The following is an 11657-nucleotide window of genomic DNA, read 5'->3' on the forward strand; positions in this document are numbered from 1 at the left end:
TCAAATTTTGGGTCTACTAAGCCCCCTCTGTCCTTGTGGACGGCCTAGGCACTAACGTAAAAGATTCTTGAGAACATAATGCGTTAAAACGCAGCTAACATGGTTTTAAGTCCAAATTGGACGTATTTAATTAATAAGAGTCTTTAGTGTGACGTCCTACGCGGACATGCCGGCCTATAGAGGCTTTCGAGACTTAATCCATTACCACACAGCCGGATAGTCAGTCCTTGCTACGGGGGGACGATCATTTCTAGGCTTGAACCCATGAACCCATGATGGACATGTTATTGAGTCATTCGAGTTGGCGACTGTACCACGGGACCGCCTCAGTAGTATTAATAAGTAATTAATAAGAGCACTGGTACTGTAAAAGCGAGAGGTCTACTACGTCAAGCCGGTAGAACGATATTTCTTGCGCGCATCGGAACTCTCATGCTGTTCTTGGCGCTGACCTTTGACCCGAGATAGGCGTAATTCTGAATGACGTCAAAAGGTCTGGATTGGAGCCTTGGCCTTGGCCTTGGCCTCGTTTATCTGCCATCCAAAGTTCTCCGCCGCCTGCTCAATCACTTGCTCAATCAGGATTTGGATACACAGGAGTGCCGCAGACCAATGATGTTTACCGTATGCTAGGATCTGGGTTGACTTGGAGAAGACAGTTCTCAAAATAACCAGCCTTGCGTCTCAGAAGGGTCTCTCTAGCTCCAAATTTAATAGGTGTCAGACAAGACCATCCCCATCGGCTGAAATCTTGAAGATATCGATATTACTCTGAGAGTTTTCCATCCCGTCATCTTTGCCTGGGAATTAAGGTTGGTCAGAGTCATTCTTACTACCTTTAAATACACAAAATTCGATTATATAATTCACTTCATGTTTTAACAACAACTTTCAATTGAAAGATTAACTTAAATCATCATGTTGAATTTTTTTTTTTGCAATATTTGCCAACTATACATGTGAAATCATGTATTGGAGTCATATTGACCGTTGGTTAGCAAAACCATTCGGAACCAATTACAAAATGCGGATAACTTGCCCGAGTTCATGTTTCGATTATTTTCAAAGGAACAACTTACTTAAAACTCGAAACTCGTAACATGTCCACAACTCCCGTATATTACTGAATCTCCGTCAAACGACTCCAAATGTCTTTATCAAATATCTTCAGGGCCCCATTTCAAATCGCATTCATTTTACCATTTCCCAAACAAACCAAATAAACCCATCAGTGTACAGATGAAAAATGATGGCATACCACCCGTACCCAGCGCCATAAATCGATTGACATTGTAATGTTATTAATGCATGTGCCAGTGCCATGATGCCACTGCTGACTTGAGATTTTATCTCACAACTTCAAACGAAAAGCACCAAACCCCAAGAATTCCACAACGGTCAAGTTCAGTACGGCCGGCAGAAATCTTATCGATCAGCCCCTACTATAGCGCAGACTTTGCTGTAGGTGCTCCCCCATGGGTCTTGGGGATGTTTCTCTTTCGTCAATCCACTGTCTCCACCCTCCACGGAAGCGCTGACAGTCACATTTGTGCGTTGTCAAATAAATTTCAATACATTTTTGCTGGCCGCCGTTCGTACAACGTGCCCCAATTGGTGGTTGCTATGGATGAGGACGATCAACATGGTGGTACACAGTGCGGATCATCATTTCGATATCCTCAGCAAGCAGCATCCGCAAACAAAGCGTCATGTAAAAACGCACATTCCAGTGTGTTTTGTACGCGGATTAATTGGATTTCGAAAAAAAGGTAAACAAATGAACCTTTTTTTGTTGGCAATTATCACCTCTTGCGCAAGTAGCGCGCTGTACTGTGCACTTCGTGCATCGTTTGCTGCTGGCGTATGATCTGCTCCCTCAGCAGCTTCTGCTCGCCTCAGAAGTGCTCAGAAGCTGAGATGTTGAAGAGTCTCAATAAAATAAACGCTGATGAACGTAGGGAGGACCACCAGCCACCGCCGCGAGCCCCCACGAACGTGGGATACGGACCTGCCCCGTCCAATTGACCTCAATCAGAAAAGGACGCGTGATGATGACAGAGCCGCGATCGAAGCCTGGTTCTTTTTTTTTTTTTTGCTTTTCGGTTGCGTGTTGTTTTGTTTGTGGGGTGGAGAGTTTCTGGGAGTTCGTGTATATGGACGCCTTTCGATAGTGGACCCATTCTCGACCAGAGATCGCTTGCGTGCGTGTGTTCAACACCACTAACTACCACCGATCGTTTCGATGGATATTTTACGCGACTGTCATTACGCTCAGAAAAATCCCCGCGCAAACAGGTTCAGAAACTGCAAAGATCATTCCATTCGATCGACGAAGAGATCATCTGAGCGATCGTGCGGAGGCGAGAGAGATCACAAGGTTAAGCGTGGTTCGAACAAAGCAACAAACAACTTTTTTGGGGTTCTGTTTTTTTCTTCTTTCTTTCTTTATTTCCTCTTTGTGTATTTTTCTGCCAATTTCTGGTCCCGCGGTATCAGACCCATTAAACAATCCGGAACACCTCGTAGTGATGGTTCAGCTCCTTCACTGCGTGCAGCTTCACCAGCGTCCCCAGTGCGCCGCGTCCCGGTGTCGGCCGGTGAAAGAATACGCGCCGGACGCGGCTGTGCACCAGGGCCATCGCGCACATTATGCAGGGTTCGTGCGTCAGGTACACGTCATACCCGGTGCAGAGATAGGGGCCGTATTTGGCAAGATTATCGTCCGCAGCGACTGCCGCTTCTACCTCTGCTGCCGTTCCGGTTCGCGTCGGTTCCGCACCAAGGCAAACCGTGTCACCGTAGCGCTCGCGAACGAAGCGCCTATACTGTGGGTCAATTCCACCGAGTTGGAACCCGTCCTCCGCCAGCATGTCAACGCTTTGCTCGTCGTCCTGCTTTCGGTGCCATATGCCCCCGTTCTGCGATACGGCAACCATATCGATCAGCACCATTGGGCAGTGCCAGATCGGATGACGGTCGCTGTTACCCCCAGCGATGGCCACTATTCGGCTGCCAGCAGGCCGAGGATGAACGCACACCCCGTACGGTCGGCTTTCGTAGTGCGCCGACAGCTGCAGACAGATCTCCATGAACCTGCGGTGGGCCACGGCTTCCTGCGCCCCGAACAGCGTGTCCGCGTACAGTGCTTCGTGGTGCCGATTGGGATGGAATTTGCACGGCCAGAGCTTATTTGCTGCCTCATACTGCCACCGGAGCAGTGGCTGGGTGGCGGGCACCGGCATGACCTTCAACCGCTGCTCGCAAAGTCCATCGACAATGGTACGATCAATGCCTTCGGAGAGCAGGAACCTTGAGAGGCATGATTCGATAGAATTTGCTTGCTCCTCTTCACACTCCGCAGACTCTACCGGTAGCTTCTCCAGCAACTGAGCAACCGGCGCCAAGATGATCGTTCCATCGCGATTTACTCGCTTCAGATGCTGCAGCGTACCGATGGGAAGAATGCGTGCCAGGGCCGGTACCAGCTGGGAGAGCTGTCGATTTTCTGCCACACGCCCGATGTAAACCTCGATCACTGGTGTTGGTTGCGTAAATTCGTCCCCCAGAATCGATCGTATTTTGGACGGTGTTTCAACACTTTCTACCATCAGCTTGGGTCGCTTAGTCTCCGGTTCGGTTGACATCGTTGCTGTAACTTTAGTAATGTGCACTGTTGTTTAACACTTGTTTTGATGCTTTACTCACACAATCAGTCGAGTACGGTATCTGCAATAACACAAAATTAGAAGGAACACAGCTTCAACACATTTGATGATCTTGATCACGCCCCATATGATCGGGAATGGTTTCCAATCGGCGTACAACACACATACGAATACTAACTACCATCTATTTGAAGCGTTGCTTTTATATATTTAAAATTAAAAAAACCTTTTTTCTTGTACCACTGTAAACAGTAACGAGAGGAAATATTCATTTGAACCTTATTATCGGAAATGTAACACACTTGCATGAACATGTAACATTGCCTGTTTATGTTTTTTCCCCCGTTCCTGTTTAATTGTTACTGCTGTGAGCCCTCGGTGCATATGTGGGCGCCTTTCAATGGTAGGACCATTCTGGCCTGACGATCGTAAGTATACGCCACCATAGCTCACATCGGTTTTGTGTCATAGGGGCCTGACTATGATAGGGAATGGCCCATTCTACTACCTTAGATAATATCCCCAACATAGATGGACATTCATGATGGAGTGATGAAGGAGCGAGAAAAGAGTGGAACATTTCAGAGTAATTAAGTCTTTCAGAGACGATGAAGAAATTGGAGAGAATTTAAAAGAAAACCACTTCCAGCTGGTTGTCACTAGATCATGCCAAAATGCTTTGTACCAATTGGAAACGTGGGAAAAAAGCGTCCTTTTAAGAGTAATGGTTTTGGCTTTGTCCAATAAATTACATTAATGCTTCATCTGGGGGAATTGGTTCAATTCATTCGCTTCAATTTTTAATTGCTAAACATTTTGAAGTTGTTAACAGTTACCGCTTTGGCTAGACATTGTTCCTGTACTGTAATCGCAAATAGCGGGATGTGGCCAAAGTCATATGTACTCAAGGCACGGTTTGATCTATTAATAGAGGCCAACTTCTTCCACCAACTTTCTTCGATATGTTGGACTTTTTTTCAGAAATAACGACCGTAATGCCTAATGGTTGTCTAGCACAGAGATGATGCTTTATTTTGCAACCAGAAATGATCCTTCGCTAACCTTATGTTTTCAATGCCACATAAAACATTGAAATGTTTTTTTTTTTTGCACCTTAAAATAATGTAAAAAATGTTTCTATTCTTATTTCGCACAACAACCGGTCGTCGATCTAGACCTGTCTACGCCACTAGTGAGAAGCTTGGATATGACTCACTTGTTGGTGCACTCATAAAAGGATAGTCAGTTGCAATTCATCGGTTTCCGACGAAGAATTAGGTTTGGTTTGTGTTTTTAAGAATTTCTTGCTGGTTTGGAGTGGACCTGTTGCAACATATTCTTGCTGCAAAGTCAATTAGGAAATGAGCAAAACCGAGCTCTGAAGAAACCTTATGGAGGGTCACACCTCACCATGCAGTTATTTACTTTCATAGATCTTTACGATGTTCATCGGCCAAAAATCACCAAAAATAATGATTTCTTTTTGTATCCAGAAATTTCCCATCAAAAAATCAAAGTCATACTAAACCACTATATTGTTTCTTTGCTTGAATATATATTGAATGGTGAATATCTATAGGCCAAGACTAAAAGCAAAACGCTTGTAGCGCCGGATAAGTAAGTTATTTAATGGTGAATAATATCTAATTACACTTTTAGGCCACTGGTAACATAAACATAAACTAAAGCAAATGAACAATGATGAATTTCTGGTGGATTTTGCTTAAATACTATTTGTGCCGCCAGCACATAGGAAGATTATCTTGGAAACAATTACAATTACATGTAAAAAAGAAACTGTCTGGGTGCTGGAGCTATTCCATTTACTTCCAACATGGACTGGGAACGAAGAGCAGAGTGGCGCAGTGGAAGCGTGCTGGGCCCATAACCTAGAGGTCCTTAGATCGAAACTACGTTCTGCTAACGGAGAATCCTTTTTTCAGTTGAAGTAATACCCTCGCGGGTGATCCGACTGGTGGTGGTAGTTCATTTGTTTTTGTGTACGGGGGAGTTTTCACCGGATTGATTTGCACACACTGTAAGCTTTATTGCCGGTGGTAATGAAGGTGGTCTCTCTCGGTTAAAAAGAAGAAAAAAACATGGGCCGGGATGAACTGCTCGTAGACTAAACTTTCAGAAAAAGCACCATTCATTCTTATAAGAAAATATGTTATATAGGATTTTTTGTAGCTACGGTTACGCAAACTCGTGAGCGACGAATGGATTTTCGTCATTTGTCCCCACATACTGAAAACTAGTGTTTGTTAGAAACTGCAGTTCAAGTAACAGATACTGATAAATTGGCACAAAATGTTGTGAAAAGTTCGCAAACCATATCACAAGTTACACCAGTATCAGTTAAATAATCTGTCCGAGTCTGTAGATTTTATGTAGATTTTACCATAAGAAAACGTGTCCACCGACAAAGTATGTTACACATTCAAAAAGATTTATATTTTCATCTTCCCTATACATTTCAGACCCAAATGCTGTATTCTAAACTCTTTGAGCGATTGACTTTTTCCAATAATTTTGCAACATTTCGTTTATCCGCTTTACAGTCAACCAAGCACAAAGGAACGTCCAGATGAAATAGGAGATATTTGAGATGCATTTGATGTGAAAAGTATACCTTCTGCATATACTTAGAATTAGGAATGGACCATCCGTCAGATATGAAAATAATTAGCTAACAATATTCTAATGAATTAATAATTGATCACTTCAAAGGATAGGCTCCCATCCCTATAGTAAGGATTTGAATGCCAATACCGTGGCAAGTACAAGGCGAAAGGCTCAAAAAAGGTTGTTTGAATTGCTTGGGACGACGGGGAGCACTGAATGTTGCTACATCTTCTATTCCCAAAATATTCATTCTTTTACTTTTTTATAATTTTAGAAGTAAATATGATATTCTGGAACCTCCCAGAACCCGTACTGATTAAGCCAATAATAATACAGTACACAGCGTTTCGTTTAAGATACTCCAAACGGCCAAACCCTCCTTCAAACGAAGGCTCACGTGCCGGGAAGTGGCTATTACACGCCAGCCTATCTATTCCGGGTTTCCTAAAGCCCGAACTTTCTCTCTATCGCACAGCTAACGTCTAGTTTGACACCTATGATAGTATGGCGGCGTGCTACCGATACCGAAAGCCGCCTTCTAATCCTACCACCCCGGGGGCGTTATCGGCTGGAGCTTTTCATTGAAAATGTGCAAATATTTATCGCCCAAGATTGATGGGGTGGGTGGGCTTACAATGGACAGGAGCTTTTGATACGAGGGGAGACGACGGTGGATCAACCGCCATCATGCATGGAGGCGCGTGACAATCCATTCACCGCCCTGCTCTTGGGGAGTTGGTGGTACCCACTCGTGGGGACTCGTGGATCCCGATGGGTGAATTGGGGCGGCCCACATCAAGGTTAGCTCGCTGAAGATAATAGTAGATGGGGATGAAATTAGGTCAAGGAATAAACAGCGACAAACGAGCCAGCTGTGAGATGGTTCGCATATTTACCGACTGTTCTTTAAACGTTCCGAGAAATTGTCAATTGCCTGTATAAAGTGCACTATTCTGATGTAAAATTAGGATAAAATTATTTTAGTAAGAAAAGGTTCTTTTTTAATAAATACCATTTAAATGATCAAAAACTGACCCCGAACCAAGTAACAATTCGCGTTTCTTTCTCGCTTGCGCATTATCTGTATCTCTCTATCCTCATGCCACGCACTTGCGCGTATCCTGCGTGTGAGGTTCGTTGACTGAGCCTACCAGGCCGCACCGGGTGTAAAGGGCAAAAGGGGGGGCATGCTCGGGTGGCACCAATTAACAGCCGAGGCCAATTTGAATCAATTCCCGTTTCATTAGCAATCGCGCAGCGCAAACGCGGCGTGCTGTTGTGTGTCCTTCTCTTCGCCGTGCGCCGCTACCAACACACGGCCATTTCTTGCCGGAATCATGGTAAGCTGTGTGCGTATAGGCGTTTGCGGTTGATCGCGAATCACTTTTCCCCCCCCCCCCACCGCCGATTGACGACACCCCCCACTACAACACAACACAATAACCCTACACTCACACACGCAAAAAGGAACGGAAAAGCATTGCCTACTACTTCGCCGAAACAGGGGGTGAGTTTAATGTTTGCGCGAAGGTCTCCGGCGCGGAGCAACATTTTCGGATAGCAACGCAGCAACCGTTTGCTACTAGGAAGGAATGTTGGTGACGTTCACTCCCTCTTCCCCTTCACCCCTTCTTTTTCTCTTGCTTCTCGCGCAAGTGTTATGTGAGCGGAGTGGGGATACCTGCGCCTTCCACCCCCTACGTAAGCGGTAAGGGTGTGTGCGTGTGTGCGTGGAAACTGTTCGCGGGATGCTGAAGGTCATCGGAATTTGCTGCACGGTGCATCCTAATCTTACTAATATGCACTACCACCACCACCACCACTACCACTATTGCCAACAAAACCGTTGTGGAGGTGTCGATCTTGCACTATTGTTTACGATACGCACAGAACGATAGAGCGTGTGCGTGTGCATGATTTGTTGATGCGTATTTGCGCCACCCGTATTGCGTACCGAGATTGAGCGGTACAGATACACACACACGCACACATATTAGCCACGCACGAGGAAAAGAATCCAAAACAAAGGCGATAAGAGCGACCAAGGCAGAAACACTTACCGGAAACGGGGTTTCGGCGTTGGACATTCTATCATACGCCATCAACACATTAAACTGTTTCTTGCACACTTACACACACACATGGACAATTTCGGATATGCCATTAGGCGATAGATAATAACAAGGATTGGTGGGAGGGCGGGCGATGGGGAACAATTAGGACGATCGCGGTGCGTATTGTACGATCGTATTACGCGGCTATTTTTACATATGGTTTTAGTTGACGTTTTGCGTTTTTTTTCTTGCTGGCTCTGTTGTTATCAGAACACGTTTTGACAGTTGTGGGGTGTGTTTTGATTTGACGCGTTTTTTCGAGCTCGAATCACTATGGGCTAGATACAGGATAGAATTGTACGGAAGTTTTATTTTGTGGAAAAAATAAATAATTTAAAAACATTTTGAGGGTTTCTCCGAGGGTTTCTCAGGGTTGTCAACGCTCGAGAATTCGTACTCATAATTTAAAATAAATCAAAGGTTCTTAAGGCCGGTTTCGTGGTACAGTCGTCAACTCGTACGACTTAACCCCAATTACCACAAATCCATTAAACGACCACTAAACGAGTTCTAAATGGCTCAAGCTCTCAACCTAAAGGGAATCTAAAATTATTTCGTCTAGTAGAAGACTCATATATTCTAAAAATAGCAATAAAAAAGCTGGTGGCGCCATCTATTGGTGGGTTAGCCACACAGTAGGGTTTTCCTCGCTTTGAGAGCTTCCTTCTTCCCTCTGTACTGATGTATGGTGTCGCATTGAAATTACGATTCGCTAAAACTAGAACGATGAACGATTTTTTGAATACTAAACTCCAATTCGAACCACCAGTAGTAGAAGCAAGTGAGATTTGCGTAATGGTTGTTGGTGTTGATACCCACGTATCTGACCACACGACCATATACATTTGCTGGGAAAATTAGAAGGGTATAATAAGCCATGAATTAGATGCAGCTAGGCGAAGTAAATTGCAAGAAGAGGACAACAATTTATTGATGAGTTTTAAAACGCTATCTTTTGAGCAAACCAGTGAAGCTATGGAGCTTTCTTTCATGGATATTTGATTTTTCAGTCGTTTAAGATTAATCTGTGGCACTTGGGATCGTGTCTATAGCTTGTTTAAGACTTATTAAACTTGTCGTACAATAATTATATTTGTTTTCATTTCAAAGTGTTAAGTTTACTACTGTTTTTGTCCATAGCGGGAAAGTCAATCCAGCCCATGAGGGCCTCGGTTTATAAGAGGTGAACCCAAGACAAAATTTTACACGAATTACCTCGCTTTCTTTCACACTATTGCTACTGGAAAAGAAAACACGGGCTCCGTGTTCTCAATACACAATATTAATCACTATCCGATTCGTGCTCTTCCAGTTCTCTGCTCTTCAGGCGTGCTATTAGCTCCTTCGCCGGGTTGAACATACCATTCGTCTGTACGCCACATATCGCACAACGGGACGATTTCTTGTACTGCGCCAAAGCACATCGTTCGCAGAAGTAATGTTTGCATCTGAAATAGAAGATACACCATTTATAAAACTCATCCCCCTGTTCGATTTCGCTCCCACACTTACTTCGTTACAATCGGATCGACGAAACTTTCCCGACAGACGTAACACTTGAACGGTAGCTCCTCATCGTCTGAATGGATCTCGTACTTGGTATCGTCCCCGTCCGAATCATCGCCCCCGTGATTGTGCCCCGAGCCCGCACCCTCCTGCTCCATCTGCCATCCGTGCTTGTAATCGCTACGGTCGTGCAAAAACTTACAGCTATCCCCGAACCCACAGTATCCCGTCTCTTTGTAGTCTTTGCAAATGTCCGGCTGATAGTCCCACCGCACGGTCGACCGAATGTTGGCCGGTGCCCGTATCGGCCCCTTCCGCACCATGCCCGACGCCGCGTTGCCCTGCGCACTGTCCTTCTTCTTGAAGAACTGGGTGTAATTGTTCAACCCCCGGTACACCTTATCGTCCTCCTTGCCCTCCAGCTCCTTGTTGATGTCGATGCTCTTCTGATAGATCGCTTGCGCATCGCGGTCCTTTTCCGTTTCGATCTCCAGCTCGGCCGTTGCGCCCTGGTCGCGCGGACCTTCCGGTTGGGCCGATCGTTTCGATTTGTAGCTCAAGCCGGCACTCTCCTCATCGTCGCTCGAGTGCGACGAGTCGGCGTTCGACGAGCGGGCCTGCTTTTTCCTTAGCGCCGACGTGCTCTGCACGTTCGGGTTCGCCTTCTTGCGCTTATCATGCACAACGACGACGGAGCTTGATTCCTCTTCCGCTTCATCTAGGACGAGAGAGAGAGAGAGAGAGTGGGTTTAAAATTAAGCAACTGCCTGTTACAAACACAAATCCCACAAACTACCTGATTCGGACGATTTTTGGCGCTTTCTGGCGCCTTTATTTTTTATATTTCGCTTCACAAACGCAGACATTCTATCGGTTGCCGAAGAAGCGGACACAAATAGCAGACGCGCGTCCAAACGTAAACAACTTCTGTTGGATCAGCTGACAGATGCCCAACTGCTCGAATCGTTTGACAATTCAAAATGAGATTGTCAGATTCGAAAATGATCCGTTACGTTTAGTTTGAAACTATCAGCAGCAATAGTTTTATCGACTCTCTAGTAGACTTTTATTAACGTGAACCGTATCGTAAATCGAGTAAACCTATTTCGGTTATGTGACGTATAAAAAACATGTTTCGGTTGTGATTACTCTTGCACTCCTTCAACAAGCTCGGTTGACGAAATTGTTATCACTTTTGTTTCCACTTCCGTTGCATCAAGTTGCGCAGTCAGAGCGTAAACAATGCGGCGTTGCAAAGTTTGATTTTTTTTGATAAGCACAACCGCAACACAACGACCGCCGCATCAGCCCAGCGTGCTGTTGATAATTTTGGATGACTTTCACCCGGTGATAAATTATGGCTACGGCGATGGTAACACCGTCACGGGTACAGCAAGGTTTCTTTTTTCAATATGCCTTCACACAGGTAAGCGCACGTTAGGGGTAGGGTTCTTGGTAAAAGATTCCCCTATGGCAATCGAGGCAGCCCTGACAAGAAAAACGAGATAGTGTGCGATTGATCGGTCATGCAATCTGTTAAATATTGCAAAAATAAAGTTTGTTTACAATTTGAAGCGAACGGTAGCCCCCGTGATGTACAACCACCGACAAACCGACCTGACCCTTCGAACAAAATAAGATGCACATTCCGTAGTACTCATTTGGTGGACATCAAGGTGAACATTATACTGCTCGGCGATGACGGCACCTTAAATATAGCGGATTTTGGTGTGAGCGCGTAGCTTTC

General features: G+C 45.0%; 3 protein-coding genes across 4 annotated transcripts in view; all 3 read right to left on the reverse strand.

Moving 5' to 3' along the window:
• The window catches only part of LOC1270039 (uncharacterized), a 28658-nt gene extending 20039 nt beyond the window's left edge, over positions 1-8619 (reverse strand). The window contains exon 1 of one of the 2 annotated variants that reach the window (XM_061647063.1): positions 8351-8619. The gene's annotated coding sequence lies outside the window, so the exon portion shown is untranslated. The remainder of the gene's footprint in view (positions 1-8350) is intronic. The other variant, XM_061647064.1, reaches the window with a different exon arrangement.
• On the reverse strand, positions 2255-8315 carry LOC1270037 (probable inactive tRNA-specific adenosine deaminase-like protein 3). The gene is made up of 2 exons (XM_061647068.1): positions 7972-8315; positions 2255-3726 (listed from the first exon to the last, which is right to left on the reverse strand). The coding sequence occupies exon 2, from the start codon at positions 3642-3644 to the stop codon at positions 2502-2504; it is 1143 nt and encodes a 380-aa protein (XP_061503052.1). The 5' UTR covers positions 3645-3726; positions 7972-8315; the 3' UTR covers positions 2255-2501.
• A 782-nt stretch (positions 8620-9401) lies between the features above and the next one.
• Positions 9402-11374, reverse strand: LOC1270036 (E3 ubiquitin-protein ligase RNF113A). The gene is made up of 3 exons (XM_308695.5): positions 10707-11374; positions 9917-10628; positions 9402-9852 (listed from the first exon to the last, which is right to left on the reverse strand). The coding sequence occupies exons 1-3, from the start codon at positions 10774-10776 to the stop codon at positions 9687-9689; spliced, it is 948 nt and encodes a 315-aa protein (XP_308695.5). The 5' UTR covers positions 10777-11374; the 3' UTR covers positions 9402-9686.
• Positions 11375-11657: the final 283 nt, after the last annotated feature.

The sequence above is a fragment of the Anopheles gambiae genome, chromosome 2, assembly GCF_943734735.2.
Source record: "Anopheles gambiae chromosome 2, idAnoGambNW_F1_1, whole genome shotgun sequence".
NCBI classification, from domain to species: Eukaryota; Metazoa; Arthropoda; class Insecta; order Diptera; family Culicidae; genus Anopheles; species Anopheles gambiae.